The 22,209-nt window shown below is 40.1% G+C and overlaps 3 protein-coding genes across 5 annotated transcripts; 2 read left to right on the top strand and 1 right to left on the bottom strand.

Moving 5' to 3' along the window:
* The first annotated feature begins 29 nt into the window (after positions 1-29).
* LOC115448190 (actin-related protein 2/3 complex subunit 1A-B) lies at positions 30-3,795 on the top strand. Of its 2 annotated transcripts, none has more exons than XM_030175537.2 (4): positions 30-230; positions 320-407; positions 487-577; positions 2,504-3,795. In XM_030175537.2, exons 3-4 carry the CDS (start codon positions 505-507, stop codon positions 3,553-3,555), a joined length of 1,125 nt encoding a protein of 374 aa, XP_030031397.1. In that variant the 5' UTR covers positions 30-230; positions 320-407; positions 487-504; the 3' UTR covers positions 3,556-3,795. The 2 variants fall into 2 exon arrangements, with proteins under 2 accessions (XP_030031397.1, XP_030031398.1); XM_030175538.2 differs by having other exon boundaries at positions 89-234.
* LOC115448189 (brefeldin A-inhibited guanine nucleotide-exchange protein 1) lies at positions 3,569-11,291 on the bottom strand. 2 transcript variants are annotated; one of them, XM_030175535.2, is made up of 3 exons: positions 10,863-11,291; positions 5,374-10,241; positions 3,569-4,188 (listed from the first exon to the last, which is right to left on the bottom strand). In XM_030175535.2, the coding sequence occupies exons 1-3, from the start codon at positions 10,984-10,986 to the stop codon at positions 4,051-4,053; spliced, it is 5,130 nt and encodes a 1,709-aa protein (XP_030031395.1). In that variant the 5' UTR covers positions 10,987-11,291; the 3' UTR covers positions 3,569-4,050. The 2 variants fall into 2 exon arrangements, with proteins under 2 accessions (XP_030031395.1, XP_030031396.1); XM_030175536.2 differs by lacking the exon at positions 10,863-11,291 and adding an exon at positions 10,588-10,808.
* Positions 11,292-11,866: 575 nt separating this feature from the next.
* On the top strand, positions 11,867-14,872 carry LOC119188529 (mitotic checkpoint protein BUB3-like). Its single transcript, XM_037438923.1, is given in 5 exon segments — positions 11,867-12,049; positions 12,052-12,221; positions 12,324-12,548; positions 13,342-13,612; positions 13,810-14,872. Coding segments are annotated over 5 exon segments (996 nt in total). The 5' UTR covers positions 11,867-12,009; the 3' UTR covers positions 14,100-14,872.
* The last annotated feature ends 7,337 nt before the right edge of the window (positions 14,873-22,209 follow it).

Raw genomic sequence — 22,209 nt, 5'->3', positions numbered from 1 at the left:
TCTCTAACATCACTAAGACCTGCTGGCTGTCACTTTGGATAGACAAGTATAATTGTTTTCTAATATTTTTTTGTGCTTGATATATAGATACAAAAATTTATCAAACACCCATTCATTCACTAAGAAGCTGGATTGAAGAAAACGTCATATTAGCATTATCAAATTGTCATTTAGTGCCAAACTTGCTGTTGGGAGTGTTTTGTGTTTTCACGAACCCGGAATTACTAATAGTGGGTAATATTTTTGTTTTTATGATTTAAAATATACGTAGACATTTATATAAGTCATATTTTTCACATAAATTTGCCTTAATCAACAGGAATTCGCGTTGACTGCCCAGAGTCCGCGAATTAATCCTTATCTACTTATCAGGGCCCACCTACTCAGGTTTTGGACTAAAATTTTAGGTAAGTTTATGGATATAACGTTTAAAAGTTCAAAAAGCCCAAGATAGTATATTTTATGACCTATTTGTATTAATTTCAGCACTAAGAAACTAAGAAAATGGCACAAACGATAACGTTTGGTGACTCAGTCGCCCCAATAACATGTCATGCGTGGAATAAGGACAGAAGTCGTGAGTATTCTGATTTTCCTTGTATTTCATCACCTTTTTTACATGAAGTACATAGTGCGAGTATAGAAATATCATCATCGCAAAGTTAGACCACCTGCTAAGTCGAGTCAAGTCTAATGGCATGAAAGTTTCGTTGTACTTCTCTGCTGGTCTTATGTCTCCTTACAATTTTCGTAGGCGACACCCAAGTTTTCACTAAATATTTTAAATACAAAAATCATCTTAGACTACACATTCAGTACACATGAATAATATGTATTAAAAAATGTTTTTTTTTCTTATTCAATTGTGTCATAGTAACAATGAGATGACTCATTTATAACATGAGGTAACCCTCATGTTGAAAAGTACATAAATAAATTAAATTACAATTGTATTACACTCAAATTCTGACCTCAAGCAACATGACATTTTTTACTTTTCTTAGTTATACCCAGGATAAAATTCCCACTATATATTTCTACAGGATAGAAAGTAGCCTATGTCCTTTCCAGGATCTCGAAACTATTTCCACACCAAATTTCATTGATGTCTTGCTAGTTATAAAAATTTTAAAGGAATAATTCTCTCATACCTGAATATTATGTAACTTGTAACTATTTTCTCAACAGAAACTCCCACAGGGAAGACATTTTCCCATTTTTGCAAAATTTTTATTGATGCACCATCCTTATTGGTCATAGCGTAATGCTGTATAGCCTATCACCTTCCTCGAAACATAGACTATCCAACGATAAAAGAATCTTTCAATTCTAACAAGTAGTTCCTCAGATTAGTGTATTCAAATGAGCAAATAAAATCTTCAGGTTTATATATTAGTACAAATTATTATAAATGTGAATATTTGTATATTTCTTAGAAGTAAAAATATGAACTGTGAGACAGAAATGAATGGAATTGGTCTGAAAGGTCATGTCCCAACATATAAATCACTTTTTATGATGGTAATTTATTACTATGGGAAAATTAGCATTTTTAGTAAGATTTTTTTAATATACGACTGGAATCATACATGCGTATCTAGTGATTTAGGGACTTAATGCTTTTTCTCGCAGCTTTACCTGCGTGAAGACGTTTTCCGGGATAAAAGTCGCACTTTATATTTTCCTGGGATAGCAAGTAGCCTATAACCTTCCCAGGGTCTTAAACTATCTTCATACCAAATTTCATTACAATCTGATCAGTAGATGTTGGGAAAATCTATAACATACAGAAAAGGGGACTTTGTTTTATAATATGTATAGATGTAGCGGGAAAGCATTATCATGCGAGGGTAGCAGTAATAATGTAAAAACCTTCCTAATTAAATAGTCACGTTTTTTAAACATTCTGGAAATCTAATGCTAGATTTTGTTTCACATTTTTCATCATTGTTTTCCTGAGATCTATGTTGACCCACTGGCCTATCTATGAGTGTCTATAAAAGATTTTAAATAATTTTATGGCATAAACTTTTGGATGATTTAATGTTATTTCATTGCCTTTATCACCAAGCAGGAAATGGTTACAATTCAATAGAGGATGCGGTCATCCTGTACATGCAGCCCACCTTTTATGAATAGTGAATGATTTACACAGCACTTAATTTGGTTACTTAGTTAATATTGATGTGATGCATTATAATGTGATAATGTACTGAATAAAATCAATGATTGGTTAAAGATATTATCTCTGATTTCAAGTCTACACTTATCACCAATTCAAATAAATTCCTGGAGACTTTTGTGTCTTGACATTAGTCAGAATTATGCTAGCTTGTCTTATTGGATATACTTCACTCCTTGAATTGGATGTAGCTGTTTGGATAATGCACTTCGCTGCAGCAGGTTCTTTATCGTGATCCTTATTTAATACCAAAAAAAAATTAGGCCCAGTCTTATAACATGCTTAAAAAATAATTTCAATAATGTCTTATTTGATTCACAGAAATCGCGTTCTCGCCAAACAACAATGAAGTTCATATTTACCAAAAGGAAGGTGGTGATTGGAAGCAAACCAACAACCTGGTGGAGCACGACCTGAGGGTTATGGGCATAGACTGGGCTCCGAACACAAACCGCATAGTGACGTGCTCCGTGGACCGCAATGCGTACGTGTGGACCCAGGGGGAGGACGGCAAGTGGTCTACCACTCTCGTACTGCTGCGTATCAACAGAGCTGCCACTTGTGTGAAATGGTCGCCCATGGAAAACAAGTTCGCGGTCGGCTCAGGAGCGAGACTCATCTCGATTTGCTACTTCGAGAAAGAGAATAACTGGTGGGTGTCTAAGCACATCAAGAAGCCTATCCGCTCAACCGTCACTTCCATCGATTGGCATCCGAATAACATCTTACTTGTCGCTGGATCTGCTGATTTTAAGGTGCGGGTCTTCTCGGCGTACATCAAGGACATTGAGGACCAACCAGGCCCTAACGTTTGGGGTTCGAAACTCCCCCTAGGGCAGTTGTTGGCAGAGTTCCCGAACTCCAGTTCTGGTGGTGGATGGGTGCATAGCGTCTCGTTCTCTGCCGACGGGAACAAGGTGGCCTGGGTGGGTCATGACAGCTCCATCAACGTAGCCGACGCTACTCAAGGAAAAGCTGTCATCAAACTAAAGACTGAATATCTGCCATTTTTGGGATGCAGTTGGATTTCCAACAATTCCCTTATTGTGGCAGGGCATAGCTGCATTCCACTGCTGTACTGCCATGATGGTGATGAGATCAAGTTCATTGCCAAACTAGATAATACTCAGAGGAAGGAGTCTGGGGGTTTGTCAGCCATGAAGAAGTTCCAGTCGCTGGACCGACAGGCGCGCATTGAGACCAGCGACACCTTCCTGGATTCCATTCACCAGAATGCTATATCTTGCATAAGCATTTACCAGGGTACTAAGGATAGCGTGAAGAAATTCAGTACTTCAGGTCTGGACGGCCAACTAGTCATCTGGGACTTCGACTCCTTGGAGAGAGCTATAGAAGGACTGAGGATTGTCTAAATAAAAAGTTTAATTAAATTTATAATTTTATTTCAAGGAATAATAATTCAGTTGCGTGCGAGTACTGAAGTCACTCAAAATGTTTAGAAAATAATTGGAAAAGCCGTGAAATAAATTGCAATCACAGTCTGATCAGTCTAGCTACAAAGTAAAACTTCAAGCAATACAGCCGTGAGTGAATTCAGCTCCCATACAGTAGAAACTTTCAAATATACAGAATAAACTATTATCATTTATAGATACAACTCGTATTGTTTTATAATATACAATTTTTTTTTTCAACTGTTGATAATCAAATTAATAATTTACATAAATAAGATATAAGACTAATACTTCCTACAATAGATCACTTTTAATACTACTGAAGTACTGATTGCTGTCAATACATTAAATTTTAAGGAATTAACAAAATGTATTTTTTTTTTAACATTAACATCAAGTCATAATTTAACCTACAGAACTATAAGGCCATTTGTTGTGTAAAATAATGTATTATTATTGCGTGGTGACTATCTTAAAGACGGGTCCTATGCGGATGAAGACGCGGCGCAGCACGGAGCGCAGCTCGGGCTTCAGGTCGAAGCACGTGATCTCGCACAGCAGAGGGTAGTAGCTGGACACATGCGCCGCAAACTGCACACACATACAAATATAAGTACAACACTCACACACATAGCCGTTAATCCTATATTATAATCCTACACTATGCATCGATCCAACAGCGAGTAGAGTGAAGAGTATCTGACCAAGGGTTTCGTGTACATCATTCAGGGGCCTTATTCTCTATCCCGCACGTTATTTTGACAGTGTGTAACAAGCACGTAACACAACGCATCATGTTTAGGACTATAGAAATTTGGCTTACAGAATACCATTCCACGCACATTTCTCGAAGATAACATGACACGGCCGCGTTACGCGTTTACACTATCATACAGAATAAGGGCCCAGTAAGACTTATCAGATGACATAAAGCTTAGGCTAGTATACATACTTCATATAAATTTAATTGTTATAAAATTATCACCCGTTTTGGGATCAATATTGAAAATGCAAATCTAGTTGTTGACTATAATTTGCCTGAAGACATCATCAGAAAGCCCAATCCATTCCCAATTCAAGGGCATAAGGCCCCTAAAATTTTCTAGATCCGCCCCTGACCATTTCATAATGGTACAAGGCTCAAACATTGTAAAACCATTACTGTTATCGTTATCACGCGATTATCTAAACAAGTTTTATAAGTATCTAAACTATTGAAAGTCATTTCATTAAAGATATATTTCTATACTCAGCTTCATTTTACATATATATTTGAAGTTAAATACTCGACTCGAAGTCACTAACGTAAATAGGGCCTAAACAAAATATTATTCAATAATGAGTCAATAATTTTCATTTAGAAAAATAGGATTTTATATAATAACAGATAATGAAAAAGAAAATGTTAACATTTCGATTCCAGCGGCGCAATCAACGTGTCAAATGTTGAAGCAAACATAAACTTCTTATTTAGGGTGATAATGTGGTGTAGAAGGTAAGATGCAATGCATAGTGAGTTGCACTTCTCTTCTACATTATATTTTAAACTGGAAGGGATGTCCGCAGCCCATTTGTCTAAATAGGATTACCATAGCAACAAATCGGAACTTACGTAGAACCCAAATAAAGCATTGTATTATGAGGAAATTTTTGTCAATGCCAGAAATACGTATATTAAAATTTAAAGAGGAAAGGTTGTATATGTGGTCTGCCACAGTAACAACAGCCCTAACTAATGTTGAATATTATGTACACTGAATAAAACGTTATACTCACTCTTTCGTCGGGCATCTTAAGTATTCTGGTGAGTATCAACAGCAGGATGGAGGTCCAGGCATCCCTGTGCGCTTCGTTGGTGACCCCCGCGAAGTACTCGAGCGCCTCGCAACAGATGCTGATGAGGCTCTTCTGCACGGCGGGCCAGTGGTCACGTCGTGCTTCGTCGCTGTACATCTTAAACAATATCCGAAGTACACATGCCAGAGACTGGGTCTCTTGTTTCAGCATATTGGGTTTCACAGAACCTTTGAAGTTTGCCTTCCACAGCACATTCCTCTGTGCGTGGTTGGTGTTGAACGTCTTGGCGAATCGATGACTGCACATCAAGCATTCCACGAGTCGCAGCAAGTGCGGTGAACTCAACAACCTGTACATGCCTTGCTCTTCACGTTGACATTCCTGTTCAGTGCCCGGAACGCTCCCGTTCAGTTCCGCGGCGGCTAGTGCTAAGGTTTCGGCGTCTTCCTTTCTCGATGTCGCTGGATAGAAGACTATATTGTCGATCGTCTGGATCAATTCGAGTTGCACTACACATTTTATGAGCAGGCTATTGAAAACCCTATTGGAGGATTTGACTTCATCACTTCCTTGAGGCTTCTTCAGTATGCCGTGACGGACGTGAGGCGCTTCCCCATCTTCGTTCTCGTCAGGTTTCCAAGTGAGCAGCGTAGTAGGCAGCGTGCTGTTGAATATATCCAACATAATCTGACACGTGTTGCTCCACGTGTCCTCGTTGAACTTGGTTCCGTTCGATATGACTAGATTCTCCAGACAGTTGGTGCCCGACCTGGCAAGCTGCTCGTTGTCCTGCTGCACGCACCAGTGCAACTGTGCGTATAATTGCTCCAGCAGTAGAGAGCCTAGAATGTCAAAATACTGCGTGAAGACGTCGACGATGGCGTACAACGCGTGATTGCATGTTGTAGTCATCCATTCGTTCTTCTCCAACTGATGCTCGGGTAATTTCATATTGTCAAAAATTCTGAATAGAATATTGAAAAGATCTCTCCACCAATGCGGACGGAATGATTCACCGTGGGTTTTGATAATCTCAAATAGGACAGTGAGGCCTCGAGTGCGTACATCCAGTTTGCACCGGCTAACTACGCAGGAAAGAGAGAAGAGGAGAGGGAACCATCCTCTCAGCCAGACTCTGTCTACTTCTGGCGCGCCCTGTTCTCCTTCGAGGCCGGCGTGTTCAGCAAATAACTGAGGCGAGGCGCCTACCGCAGTAGCGCATGAACGGACCAGCCGTATAGCTTCCATTGAAGTGTCAGGGAATTTAGCGTTGCACGCAAATTCTGACAGACACTTAACAGCATCTTGGAAGGAGTCTATCATTGCGGGGAATTGTCTTTCATATAGTTCCGTGATTATTTTTCCTGTAGTTTGGAATGCTAAGTCAACGATGGCTTCGTCTTGATCGCTCGCTGCCAGGTGGAATACAGAAAATATGTTCTTCCAACCAGACTTTATGTTTGGTGCTTGCGAGTTCACCATTTGAGCGATACATCTTACGACCATGTCTCTTATTGTGGGAGAACTATTCTTTTTCATTATGTGCTCGAATGGTCGCAAAAAATCTTTCTGGAACTTGAAATTAGCAAACTCTCCTTTTTCTATAAACTTCATGGATAGCTGTCTCAGAGAGTCAACAGCAAAGAACGCGATGTCTTCGTTACTACTGCAACCGACTTTGTTGAAATGGTCGCCGAGGACCTGCCATATTCGAGACCACTGGAGCCTAATACGGCCCATGTTGTAGTAAGATATTTCGACAATCTTTTGCAGTGAAAACATTCGAGGATTAGTCGGGTGGCTGAGCTCATCGAGTGATACTTGACATAATGCCTTTACGAAATCCACTATTGCGTCACCGTCGAGTCGCGTAGAGCCGGTAAATATTCTGTCAACTGCGACAACTACACTTTGCGAACTCGTCTCCCCGATATGCTCTTTGACGCTCGGATCTAAAGCCATCAGACTGAACTTCAACGAATCAGGTTGGGGTTTTATACCTGAACCTGATAAGAACTGTGGGCGAACACCCGTTCCGATAAGTTGCGCTAATTCTAACTGGGAAATGCATTTAACCACATCAAGCCAACTGGATCCCAAGTAGTTGCCGTCTGTATGCGCTACTGTTATCAACGTCTTTATGGTGTCTATGTTCTTCGCCTTCATTTCCGTGATGGGCGAGTTGGCGGTAAGCAGTGTGAAACGCGCCAGAGCCTGCACGTATGCATCTCTCTCTAAAGACATGTGGAATATGCAAGCGATTCGAATGGCGCACCTTATTCCGTCTAAGCATAGAGACGCAATTTCTGGATCATCGCAATCTTGTAATCCTACGGAAAAGGCGGCGAGGAACGGCGTCCAAGCCATTTTGAACATAGGCCGTACATGTTCAACGTGTTTCGCGGTTGTAAAAGGCGTCTGCACGTGAGACACAGACTCCATTAAGTTCTTTGCAGCTGTAGATATTTGTTCCATCTCCATATTCCATATGAACTTACGTTTCTTTTCGTTTGCGATCATGTGTTTTCCTGGTTTAGATGTGTTCTTCATTTTAATCTCATGACCGGCGATTTCGTCATAGATTTGCGATAAATATTCACGCGGCAGATCATTGTTGTCGCTTATGCCGCTATTCAGTTTAATGTATTGTTCCTTAGTCATCTTGTTTTTCACCTGAGGCGAATGCAAATCAGTCGTTAGCATTATTATGGAGAACGCTAACACGTACACGGTGTCTGCGCTAGTAAACAAAGTGTTGGTCGGATTACATTCGCAATAACGTGACGCGAATTTTTCCATCAACCTATCAATTTTCTGTGCTTCGCCTGGTAAACGGAACCCTTCTAAGAAATAACGTAAAGCTGCCACGATGTCCATATTCGCAAAGTTCATTGAATCTACGTAGGAATACATAACTTCCTTGGAATGATCATCATTTTCACCTAAGTATTCTCCAATGAACGTTTTATCGAGTCGTTCATCTGTTAATAACCACTCTGCAATTTCTTTGGTTGATGTTCCCAACAAAGTTTGTTCTTGCAAGAAAGCAACTCCTTTTTTAGGTTTTCTGTTGAAAAGTTCGATTCCCGTTTCCCACACTTCTTTTTGTTGTTTTAGGACTTCAAATTGCTCTGGAGAATCCAATGTTTCCCTATTACCAATATTACTAGATCCTGTCGAAACAAGACTCAGACTTGAGCCTCCATGAGACTTGATGCTGTGGTGGTCTGAATCTTCCTTAGCAGTTCTCTCTCCTAAAGTAGTTTGTAGGTTGGGATTGATGTAAAGTTCCTTGCTCCACTCCACCATACATTTTAAAATTGAAACTAAACATTCGAGGCCTCTGATACGCATGGATTTTTCTTGATTTGGTGTTGCTCCTAACTCTAACGCCTGTCTGCCTTGGGCGATTTTCGAAACATCATTCACTAATCTCTGGAAGAGATTCGCCGCAGACAAATCGCAATCGTAATTAACATAAATATCTACTACGCTTTGGGCGTCACCACAAATCCTGGTCAAAGCCTGGATGACCATCCATTTATGTTCAAAGGAGGAGCTTGAAGTTTCCAAGATGTTCATGAAAATTTCTTTGAAAAACACCTCAATTTGCTTCTTGAGATGAACTTTGAAGTTTTGCAGGAGAGCCAAGAAGATGGCCAATGATAATTCAAACACTTCAGGTACCGAGCTGACTCCATTCTTTGATAAAGCCACACATAGATATTGTTTGATGGCTGTTATAAACATCTCATTATTTCTGAACACTGGTCCAGCATTTTGCAAGATTGATAATAGAAGATGAAGGGAAAGTATTTTAGACCTGAGTTCATGTGATTTCGGATCAGGTGTGCCTTCAGGAAGTGGTTTCATTGATAGCTTGCAGAGAGCTCTAAAGACAAGAAATGCATCTTTCTGAAGTACATGTGTGAATTTGGCTGTTACTGAGTTATCATTCTCTGATGCCACATCTACACTTTCTTGAGACGGTATCCGTGTAATTGATACTTCTGTGGGCACCTGTCCATTGCTTTCCTGTGATACACTGCCACTATCTTGGGAATCTGATGGATTCTCATTATTATCTGGAACATTATGCAAGTCTTCACTACTCTTTTTAAAAGCAATATTTATAGCATTATCTATAACTGAATCTACAATTTGCTTAGCAATTATTTTAGCTTCTAACACTTCATCTATCTGCTCTGGAAGCTGTTCAGCATCTTTTTCCTCCTCATGTGCTTGGTTGCTCTGAGTTTCATCAGAAACAACATTACCATTTGGCATTTTGGACATTTCTGACATTGAATTAGTATTATCTGTTTCCAATGCTTGGTTCTCCATTTTCGTGAAGATGACATTAAGCATTTGTGTGAGGGTGGCCCTGGCTGTGGTCTGATTTATAAGATTCTTGCTGGCCAAATAGATGTTGTAGCATGTTCTGACTGCAAGCAGCACTGTTCCTTCATGGACCTCAACATGTTGACTTGTGATAACTGTGAGAAGAGCTTTGATTATTTGGAGCTGGACTCCCTCATCAGTTTGAGGTCCTGTGAAGCAACTGCAGATTGTCTCAACTATTCTGTCTATCAACAGCTTCCTTGGTGTGGTTGAATCAGGAATGTTTCCAGTAAGATGGCCGTAAGCAATCAGTTTTTGAAGGCAGTCTAGAGCAGTGACTACTATCCTGGACGCTTTGCTCTGGCATGCCAGTTCAAACGGCAGGAAGTACTTCTCGGCTGTAATGATATTGGCAGAATCATTCTTTGGGAGTGGGAGAGTACCAGATGTTGGACTCTCCGCTGTTTCTGTTTGCCCTCCATTTTTAAGTTCAGTTTTGATTTCCTCTGCAACAATAAATCCTAATAAATATTTACAATCTAACTTACCAAACAATAAACAGACAAAATGTTTACATATTTCTTACATCACATTACATGGTATTACAGTTTTATTGTTGCAGAATCAACAATTTTGTTACTGTGTGTGTAGATTAAATTGTTATCAGCATTTATTACTTAAAACACCAACATTACTAAACAGGTTTTTAATGTATTCATTAGAATATTCACATGTGACAAGAATACATAATCATTTGTTAATAATGTGTGCTTTCACATTTGCAGCAAGAAATTTTACTTGAGACACATTGTTACCTTACTCTATTCATTAGTTAACAATAAAGCACTTTACCCATGTAATGTTGATGAAATACTGTATCTTTTGAGTGCAATACACGAACAAATCACACTAGCAACTGATTAAATGCTTGTAGCATTATTTTTCACAAGATAAGTCAAAAGTTGTCTAACATTCCCAAGGTCACCACATTCACCAGCCATTTTAGTGTTAACTCGTAAACCGATACACAATATAATAACCTAATTAGTGCGCGACATTACCACACATGAACTTCACGAAGTTACAGCCGTATTTCTATATTATATATGGTCATAGACGTCACTCACCCAACGCAACCTCGCAGGATTTCTTTAGCTGGCTATGATAGGACCGTTTGATGTCCTTGTCCGCCAATATCTTTTCCAAAGCCCGAACTATAAACATTTCTTTAGTTTTCAAGTTGGTTTGCATCGTTATTTTATTAAGGAAATCACTCCATTCGATCCGATTGGAGTTGGTTTATTTGCACGAATGAATTTCAGACATTTATATTAACATAAACGAGGCACTGCTATATTGTATTCGTGAGTTTATACGTTAATAAGACAATAACACATATGTAACATCACAAAACTTTATCGAACTGTGGATTTACGTGAATTCATTTCTACGAGACGGTACTTTTTACTACGATTCACACCTCATCACAAACATGTCAATTATTGAGTTGCGTTCACAAGCGGATGTTGCATATACTTGTCCCTTCACTTCATATATTTGTAAATATATGAGTATGAAACATTAATATGCGTAAATAAAATACGTATTTATATATATAATTATATTATCCCCACTAATTAATTAATTAGATAAATGGTAATGTTATATACTCGATTTCTTCACAATTGCTGCGTTCACATTGATAGATTCGTTTAATTTTTGCAATTTGAGTTTATCGTTTATGTATTTGTAAATAACTCACTAAGCAATAATTTGTTTATATAATTTTTATTACTCCCAAATTTCACCAGATCGTATAAAATGTTTGGTTCTTGACTCCGAGTTCCAATTCTAAGTTTTGTACTTAATACCTAATATTCTAATAAAACGTGACAGTTTCTGTGACAGGCTGCAATATTGTGTAATTAGGTACAAAAACTGTATTAATATCCCGTTTATTATACTCTCTTTAACCACTTAATAATTGATATTTACAATAAAATTTAATGAAGACAGTAGAAGGACTGTGGTTATAAAAATAAAATTTATTAAAATATTGCAAAAAATATCGTTATATTTATATTTTCCAGCATGACTGAATAATTTTATATAATATACTAGCATCCCTATTTTCTATAATCTGTGCAACTTGCGGACGAATCTGATGTGGTGGACCCGCTATTTACGTTAAAAATTCTCAATATTATTTCCCACGCGTAACAAACCTTTTATTTTTCTAATTTATTTCAAATAATCAACAAAATTGCTTCCACAATGACTGTAACGCGGGTGGCGGAGTCCCGCACCGAGTTTAAATTAAAAGCCTGCCCGAGGACGCTATATCTAGCGTTAAATTTGCTCCAAAATCAAACCAATTCCTACTTGTCTCTTCGTGGGATTGTTCAGTCAGGCTGTACGATGTCACCGCGAACATAGAAAGGCATAAATACAGTCATGAATTACCTGTACTGGATGTTTGTTTTCGGGTAAGTAAAGCTGATCATATTGAACAGCTACGGTTTTGTTTAGATGAGGTTTTTCTCAGTGCTTTATCTAAAATTCAACAAAATACTTGTTTAATATTCCAGGATGCTGTACATTCCTACAGTGGAGGGTTAGACCAAACTCTAAAAATGTATGATCTAAATGCAAGTTCAGAGACAGCTCTTGGGGAGCACAAAGGTGCTATCCGTTGTGTGGAGTTTGCATCGGAAGTGAATGCGGTGCTCACGGGCAGTTGGGACGGGACGGTCAAGATGTGGGACAGCAGAGTGCCAAACTGTGTTGGGACTTACAATCAGGGGAATGAGAGGGTAATTATTTTTTTTATATTCAAAGTAATGGATGTTTACAATGTAAAAAGTCTTCTGCCTTTTATATTTATGATTATAGGTCACATAGCTAAAAGTGACATAAGGATAAAAATTTTCAAAATTGAAAATTATTTTTCTATAGTGGTACATAGAGTAAGTCTAGTAGGTACTAGCTACTTGATGCATAAGTAGAAGTATAAAGTGAAAATCATATTTTTTGCCGATTGTTTGCTAATACAGCAAAGTTGTCTTATTGTATTACTAGCTGACCCGGCAAACTTCGTACTGCCTAACAGTCTTTTTTTTTGTTTTTTTTCTCTTTTAATACTTATTCTGCTATTTGAGACACTGGGGCAGCTAGTAAGATAAAAAAAGAAAGTTGATAAGTCAACAATTATGTTATGTCAAATAATAAAAATTACAAAACACCTAAAATTTCTTCTCTGAACCCCTCTACTAACAATTGAACTTTATGGTATAGTATTAAAGTTCAAATTGAGTTTTAAGTATTTTAATGAATCTTTCAAATGGGAATGTAGAACAGTGTTGTTTTAGACGTTTTCAGGCAATTTTTAAAAATTTTCTCTCTGTAAGAACCATCCTCATACTTGAAGGAACATTATAAAAAAGGAATTAGCGAAATCGGTTTAGCTGCTCTCGAGATTTGCGCTTAGCAAGACGTTCAGTGATACATTTTTATATTATAGGGTTATATAACTTTAACAATTACCATGTTATTAGATTATATTTGTATTAATTTACAATTAATGTTTTTAAATGTGCTCAATTCCAGGTATACACAATGAGCATAGTTGGCGAGAAGTTTGTAGTGGGCACATCAGGACGTAAGATCTTTGTATGGGATGTTCGTAACATGGGCCATGTGAACCAGCGGCGCGACTCCTCACTCAAGTACCAGACACGGTGCATACGAGTGTTTCCCAACAAGCAAGGGTATGTGCTGAGTTCCATCGAAGGCCGAGTGGCTGTGGAGTACCTGGACATCAACCCTGAAGTGCAGAAGAAGAAATATGCATTCAAATGTCATAGGATTAAAGAAGGAGGTCTGTATATTATCAGAGTTAGATAATATAAGACATAAAAATTATAAGTATTGGTTTGTTATTTTAATGTACTTGATTTTGTAAATTTAATTCGAAAATGTAATGAATAATTGAACCTTCTCAAAATGATAAGAGTATAACATTAACAATATTTTTTTATTGTTTTAAATACTAAAATTTATCATCACATTTTCCAGGTCTAGAAAAAATCTACCCAGTAAATGCAATAAGCTTCCACTCAGTATACAACACATTCGCAACGGGTGGTTCCGATGGGTATGTCAACATCTGGGACGGATTTAACAAGAAGCGTCTCTGCCAGTTCCACCGTTATAACACAGCGGTGTCCTCCCTCAGCTTCTCTCACGACGGCTCCGCGCTCGCCATAGCCTGCTCGCAACTAGACGAGACGCAATTAGAAGATCCGAAGCCAGAAGACACAATATACATAAGATATGTGACAGATCAGGAGACAAAACCTAAATGAGTGGATACATGGCTTGGTATTAGTTATGACGATTTTAGTAATTTAGATTCTGTAAAATTTCTGTTTATAGCAATTGCGATGATTGTTTTAGTTCAATTAATAATTATTTGATTGGAAGCGGTTTTGTGCCTGTTTGAATATTTGTGGATTTTTTTCAATCATGCCTTGATATAATGAAAGTTATCTGCTTTTAAATTGTTTATGTTATCTTTGTTTTTGTGATTTTTATTTGGAAAGTATAAAAGTAACCTGAATTGATGATAAATGTGGGACAGGTATAAAAACCTTTGCCTGTCGGAATCCTTCAAAGTTATTCTTCAAGACAACATTAATTCTTTTGATTTGGGCAAGTAAATATATAACTGAAATTAGATTAAAGGCAACAATATAATGTACCTAAATAGTGCCTTATCAACTGTTATTAGGGCAATGTTATTATATTTTACAGTAAGAATATTAGAAATTTCAAAATACATTTGCTTGTCCTATAAAGATTGATGTTATAGTTAATTTTAATTATTTTTACATGTGTGGATTGATGGAAACCAAAGTAGCAAATGAGTCATCATTATTTATTTAAATTCTACGGAATTGAACTAATTCCAAATATCTCCAAAAATATAATCGATATGAAAAAAAAAACCTTTCAATTAAGTACATTTAATTACATGTCAGATGTAAATAATATTTTCTTTGATACAAGCCATAACTAACTACCAAGCAATCGTATGTTTAAGTTAGGTATTTACGTAATAATAAACTAATTAAGATTACAATGTTTTTGATTTACATCCCCGCCATATTTTATTAAAAGCAACGAATGTAAAAAGTACTCTGTTCATTGCTCAGCTACTAACAGGTGTCTTTAGCCTCATTATTTAGCGATTCGAGGTGGTTTCGGGGCTTATGGAGTATTTTACCACGGTATCCTTTGCTCGTCCTAAGACGCGACTACTAGAGGCACTCTGGGAGTCGCGGGCGTACAGTAGACCTTATAGCGTGCAGATTATTATAGTATCTTTAATACTACTTATTAGCACATTATGCAGTATACTCATAGCGTCAGTTATAGTTTTTAATACTACTTATAAATATATTGTGTGACCCCGGGATTGACGCTAGAGTGAGCTTGCCCTTATACTGCGGTGGATGCTGAAGTTTTTGAGCCCTCTCACAACATCAGACGGGCCGCTAGGTTGCATTACTGGGTCAATTGAGTTAACATTGCCACATTGCCAAGGAACCTATAGCTGCCACTAATTCACTCAAGAAAGTTATTTCAGTTTTTATTGATAAGGCGGTGTTAGGTATTTATAACGTTAGCGCTTCGAACTACTTTTTTTTTTTTTTTTTTTTTTTTTTTTTTTTTTTTCGTGTCGCGGGGAAAATCCATTTACGGACCCCCCACCTCCGAAGAAGCGGGGGAGTGTCGGACTCACCGGCGCCTTCCACCCAGCGATGCTAGGAGTCGCCCGAGATGTAATGGGCGATCGCTGGGTGGGTCCCTACCAGACTTAGCGCACCGGAATACCGACTAAAAAACCCCGCGTGGGCCATCATCGGCGCATTAGGGACGGCTCCGGGAAAACCTGAGCAGAACGCATGGATTGCGCCGGAACCGCCCCTGCGCAGTGCCGCTTTCGCGGCCCGACTCGGCGGGGAAAGGTCCGTTCCCCGCACGCCGAGCGTCGCTGTGGCGACGGCGACAACGTGAGGCCTAGCCCTTCACGCTGTCGCCCACCCCGTGGGCCGCCTTAATGGATGGTAGGAGCGGCGGCCCCGGTTGCCCTACCGAGGCGCAGGGCGACGGGTTAGACACCGTCGCCCCGACGCCTCCTTCTCCTCCTCTGGCGGCGGCGGGCGGGATCGGTCTGCTCCCTATCCCGCTCCGCGGCCTCCTTCTGCGACATGGCACGCTCGCAGAAGGAGGCCATAGCTCGCCACGACCTCCGACTGCGGACCATGGCGGCGACCACGGTCGGCAACGAGAGGTCGCTTCCGATGACGGCCAAGAGAGCGCTGCGCTCTTCCGTCCAGGCTGGGCACTCCTCGAGAGTGTGTTGGGCCGTGTCCTCGCGGCAGTTGCCACAGTGGTGGCACACGGCGGACTCCTCCTTCCCGGCTATGCGACACAGGTATGCACCGAAGCACCCGTGCCCGGTGAGCACCTGCGTCAGCCGGAATGTTATCGGCACACCGTGGCGCCTGTCCAACCACTGTCGAAGGACGGGTCGCACTGCCGCGACGGTCCTCAAGCCCGCACTCGGGCTCTCCAGCCTGAGCTGCCATTCCTCCACAGCGGCGTTGCGGAGGGAGACCAGAGTGGTCTCGACCTCTTGGGGCTAGCCTCTGTCCTCGGCGCAAGCTCTCTTCCCGCCACCAGAAGACAGAAGAGAGAGCCCGCGCGTCGAGATCCCAGGGCAGAGTGCCCGCCAATACGCAAGCCGCTTCGTGTGAGATCGTGCGGTAGCCCCTGACGATACGCTGCGCCACCATGCGCTGCGGTCTTCGCAGCAGCCTGACGCAGCGGTCGTACGGGGAATTGGCCCATACGGGAGAACCGTATAGGGCCATAGACCGCACGACTCCAGCGTACAGATTCCGGCAGGGTTTGCCAGGACCTTCGACGTTTGGTAGCAGACGGCCGAGAGCACCGGCCGTCCGTACCAACTTCGGCGAGAGCATCAAAGTGCGCGCGGAAGTCCCATCGGCTGTCCAGATGAAGACCGAGATACTTCATCTTTGAGCCGACGGGTATCCGCACGCCCTCCACAGAGATGTAGGCCTCGATGGGCGGCCCACTCCGAGGCCCATGGAAGGCAAGGGCCTCGGTCTTGTGGAGAGCCACTGCGAGACCCAGTCGCCGAATCCTGCGCACCACCAATTCGGTACCGAATGAGGCGAGCAGGGACGCCCTCTGAAAGGTCCTGGCCGTCGCCGTCACGAGCGTGTCGTCCGCATAGCAGACGACGGCGACGCCTCGAAGGTTGGTACCACGGAGCACCCAGTCGTAGCCGATGTTCCACAGGAGCGGCCCGAGGACCGAGCCCTGCGGGACACCGCACGACATCGCTCTACGGTGCCACCCGTCAGCGCCCGGATACACCACGTACCTGTCTGACAAGTACGAGCGCACCAGACGCCGGAGATAAGGTGGCACCTCGTGATACCGCAGTGCCTCGTTGATGCAGGCCCAGGGCATGGTGTTAAACGCGTTGGCGATGTCTAAGGACACCGCCAGCACGACCCTGCCCCGAGCGACTGCATCCTCCGCCAGTGCTTTCACCCGCAGAATCGCGTGAATCGTGGATCGGCCGCGCCTAAACCCGTACTGGCAAGCGGCCAGATCCGGGCCGATCCGTTCGAGATGCCCGACGAGGCGAGCGTGTACCACACGCTCGAACAGTTTGCACACCTCGTCGAGCGCTTCGAACTACTGGCCATCCAATGTTTACCATCTTTCTGGAGAGCTTAAAAGCTGGGTCATAAGTCGAATACCGTTGACTTCAACCTAACCGTCCGATCGCGTCTGAGGCTGGGCGGATATGTTGATAGTTCTTTCCCAGTATAAACTATAAAATCAAAACGATCTTTTCGTTTCGACGTACAGTTAAATATAAAAAGTATTCAGTAATGACAGTTGTTAAATAGAGTGGCGTATTTAGGCAATATTTTAAGTTTTGAATAATCATTGTATCTAGATTACAGAAGCTACCCAAATATTATTTTCACAACTACATGAGTGAAAATTAACAATATCTGCAGCTCCTTCTCTTTATACACACATCCGTGATTTGGAGTTATTTCCTGATGAAATTGAGACCTCTTTAAATATTGTTCTATGTAAAAATCAGATACCTACATAATTACTTTTCAGTTATGAACTAAGAAACTGTTCGTATTGTGTTGAAAATTAAAAAGTTAAAACTATATTTTATAAACATAATTTGATCTGAAATCTCAATTTCCATAACTCGCGCCTACACACTCAGTCATAGCAACAACATGATTCATTCTCAAGATCTTTTGCGAATAAAATAAAAATCTAACTGGGCATCTAAGTGGTGTGGAATTCGCACCATACACATCACCGAACGAAAGCCACCAATTAACACGTGCGCGAATACACAACTCTTGCGCATGCGCATCCATTTCGCAATTAAAATTTAAGAACACTCCGTCAGCGCAAACGCGGTTACTATAACCCGTATTCTGGTTACAATAAGGCCTATTATAAGTAGTTTTTGTGTATATAAATATTTGTGTATAAGAAAGCACAGTCGGCCCAAATTGGCGGTCAAACAAAGCGCGTGTTTACGACCACCTAAAGGCTTCTTAGAACGGTGGCAGAAGGCAAATAGCATTTGTTTACCATCTCCGTTTACCGGCATTCGTAATTATTCCCCATCGACGGATAGACGCGATGCTAATTGCGGAAGTCAAACTGGTGTTATACACAATTTCTATTTACAAAAATGATGGTAATGCAAAGGTGTTGGACATTGTAGCGCTATCCTGGTAAACAGTGGTCTAAATTCGTGTTTGTCGCAATGGATATAAAATTTTTGTCATCTTCGTGGGCGCAGAAGAAATTTTTATAATTTTTTGGTAGGTTTTGGATACTTGGAAACCTATTTCAGATGGACGTCGTCGAAATTCTTTTAGGTGATGTACTGCATGTACGTGCCCTTCAAGGCCATGGCACGATTGACTTTTGAAAATAAAATGTGAAGATGAGTTGCTGAAAAATGTCACGAATGTTTATAAACTGTAACAAAGCTTTGAAAAACTCCGAACTACTACGTATATTATATCAGTGACGATCAGTTCATAAAACGCGATTCCTGCCAGCTTCCCTTTCGTAATCTATATAACATTTAATTGTTATTAGACCTATTTGCAGACTGTATTTATGCATATTAGTACCTATATTATATAGTGTCGGGTTCCCTTTCGAAAAATTTCACCCTTCGCCACTGATACAATATAATATTATCTCTGTAGTCTATTTGACACTCTTGAATTTGGGATCCTAACCGCTTAGCACCTTAAAAAACTTTTTATTGAAAAAATATTTGATTTCACCATCGACGTATAGATTTGACTGATTTCTATCGTGAAAACTGTCGTATAAAACTAATATTTCCTTGATTAGGATACACGAGCTCATTTTTCTGCCCCGCATTTGCCAGTCACCATTTTGTTTTTAAAAGAGGTTCTAATTAAAGCCGCGTAGAGCTGGGCGCGGCCTATGGCGACACACCCGCTAGTCGTGAGTCACAACGGTACCGCGCGATTTGTTTCAAATCTTTATCTGTGGCCGGCGGGGTCACGCGCACCATCACCGCACCGGCTGCACTTGCTACGTGAAACATAGCAAGTAAATTTACACGCCTTGGTTACTTTTACATTTCTTTTTATTTAACTGTAAAGTAGCCGGCTAAATTGTAGAGTTTATTGACATCAGGTTCTTCCTAGGTCTTTTGAACTATTTCCATTTTCCGTGACGAAATGTGGTGTTGTCGTATTAACCTATGGTTAAAGTACAAAAGAAAAAAATGCATACGATAAACGAGTCGTTTGTATAGCAGTATTCATTTTCATGAAACTACATGTCCCTGTATAATATAATGTTAATGTTGATACCTACTTACCTATTGTTTGTTATTCTTATTCATCTACCTTGTTACTTGCCTACTCTTTTCTAACTGAATGACCCATCCAAGTGGAAGAATACTGGGTATATCTGTATCAGACTAATAGACAAATAAGACATAAACAGCAACAGCCTTAACTAATGCGAGGCCCTAATCGGAAGATTGTGAGGCCTTTTTACACGATTGCGGAAGGCGAATGTTTTGTTCTTAGTGCCCTTTGCAAGCGCAAGGCCCTTTGAAACTTATTTCGCCTCATTTACAACCCTCTAAGGCCGCTACTGAACATAGGCTTCTGATATATGATTCTATTTCATATTGTAACAATTGACAACTTAACGGACGCTGCCCTGTTGATCAACGTTATCGTTACTACAATATATGCTAGTATAAAATTAATAATGTAATGTCCAAACCGCGTTAGTTTACGTGCTACGTCGTCGGTACGCGCGTGGGCGGTTGACCCGCGTTCGCGGATGCGCTCGTCTCCCTCGAAGCCTCCGAGTGCTATTAAATACGTACAATACGATCAGCCATTAGAAAGTCATCGTTGACGACTGTTCAACCATCATTTGTCACCATTGGACATGTGTTTGTGATATAATACATGATTTGATAACATTTTTGTTGATCTATTAATCGTAAAAATTTGTATGTGAAAGCGTAGGCCAATCGCTATAGCTAATAAGTTACAACGATTCAATAATTATGAATGAATTGTATTCAATATTTCAGTTATTTGCAAATTATAAGTCACACTAATTTTAGTTTGCACAACCTGGCAATAAACCAATAATTTCAAAGTAACAGCCCAAGTACTTTGCCACTAAACCAATGAGGAAATATACCAATAATACTTAAAAGAGCTATTAAGCCGTGATGAGAGAAATTAAATGATGGAATCCAACACCGATTAACCACGCCATTGGCACTGAAAATCCAGTTATACAGCAAATAACAATAAAAGTGTTGTAATGTGCATGCAGGTGACGTTAATTGTTGTGATGGTCGCACTTGCCGCCATATTTAACACGATTATACACAGATATGGCAGCATTACGTTCATTAAAGATGTTCACACACCGGCGTGCAGGGCCCGGGTAGGAGCGTTACCGTATTTTCGGAATTTTTATAATCTTTTCCACTCCTATGGGCGCTTGATCTAAATTCTCTATTTATGATAAGGTTTTTTAATGTATAAACGGCAAGCGAGCAAACTAGTGAAGGATTGTGTACTCCGCCTATGATAACCTGCATTTCCAAAATAATCATGTTTCGAGGCTGGCTTTTAACCAGAGGAATAGGGATTAGGTAAATGCGCATTCTTTTACCTTCTGGATATCTTAACCGTGCATCAGATATATTTTCACTTTTTCATTCCAATATCTCTCAGCTCTGTCACCGCCCTGACATGTGCCAGCTGTCTGAGACTGAAATCCTAAGCGTTAAACCCTCACTTAGTGTCAACTAGAGGGCCATTTACAAATGAGAATCGCGAACCACTCGCCTGCTAACTAACTCGATTATTTCTTAATTGAAACTCATTAAATAGATAAATACATTACTTACAAGCTTTTATCTTCATTAAAATAACCCATAAGCATTTGTACCGAGATGCAGACATCGTGATAGGAGTTGTAGATTTTTTTTTACAGATACTAACACTGAGACAGTTGATGACTAACCTGACAAGTTCGAGAAATGTACTTAGTAAACAACTAAACTGACACTGCATACATACTAGCGCTACGTGGGTACAGCCTAGTGGAACAGTGGGCAATAAACAGGCTATGAAATGACGGATTCAATCTCCAGATCGACACAAATGTCAATAAAAAACTAGATGTTTCTCTGTACTATTGTGGAGTTTATGGTTCATGATCATTTACCATCAGACCTTATCCCTCTTTAAAAAAATGAGTCTAGGTGTTAGGGTTATGATATCCTACGATTCGCGATATCACGATACCTAAAAGATTAATGATGGTGTATTCGATAACGACTTAAATAATTTTCTTATAGGTATCCAGCAATCCGCTTTTTGTTTGTTTAGGCCTTTATTTTATTAATGACTATCGACGGCGCCGTTGATGATGGCGTTGAAGTGACCCTTATTTTTTAAACATTAAGGCGATACCTCAAGGTCCATTTTCATACATTTTGTTTCACCTTTAATCTGGGTAACTAAACAAGTATTGGCAAGTAAAGAATTTAAATTCACGTCTAGTTAGTGATTAGTTCTCGCAGTTGAAGAAAAACGTAAAATAATTAATAATCATGGATATTTCGGCCTTTAAAATTTAATATGACGAAATTTTAAAGGCAGAAATATCCATGATTATTAATTATTTTTACGTTTTTCTTCAACTGCGAGAACTAATCACTAACTAGACGTGAATTTAAATTCTTTACTTGCCAATACTTGTTTAGTTACCCAGATTAAAGGTGAAACAAAA

This window comes from Manduca sexta, chromosome 15, assembly GCF_014839805.1.
Source record: "Manduca sexta isolate Smith_Timp_Sample1 chromosome 15, JHU_Msex_v1.0, whole genome shotgun sequence".
Lineage (NCBI taxonomy): Eukaryota > Metazoa > Arthropoda > Insecta > Lepidoptera > Sphingidae > Manduca > Manduca sexta.
Note: the sequence above shows the minus strand (reverse complement) of the source record. Positions and strands in the feature narration are given on the sequence as shown.

What these genes read in the sequence shown, in the direction of transcription:
- LOC115448189 (XM_030175535.2), bottom strand. Translation starts at nt 10,986, where the DNA reads ATGCAAACCAACTTGAAAACTAAAGAAATGTTTATAGTTCGGGCTTTG. An exon ending in ATCCTGCGAGGTTGCGTTGG is followed by an intron (nt 10,242 to 10,862) that starts GTGAGTGACGTC and finishes TTATTGTTGCAG; the next exon opens with AGGAAATCAAAACTGAACTT. An exon ending in TTAAGATGCCCGACGAAAGA is followed by an intron (nt 4,189 to 5,373) that starts GTGAGTATAACG and finishes ATGTGTGTGCAG; the next exon opens with TTTGCGGCGCATGTGTCCAG.
- LOC115448190 (XM_030175537.2), top strand. Translation starts at nt 505, where the DNA reads ATGGCACAAACGATAACGTTTGGTGACTCAGTCGCCCCAATAACATGT. An exon ending in GTGGAATAAGGACAGAAGTC is followed by an intron (nt 578 to 2,503) that starts GTGAGTATTCTG and finishes TTTGATTCACAG; the next exon opens with AAATCGCGTTCTCGCCAAAC.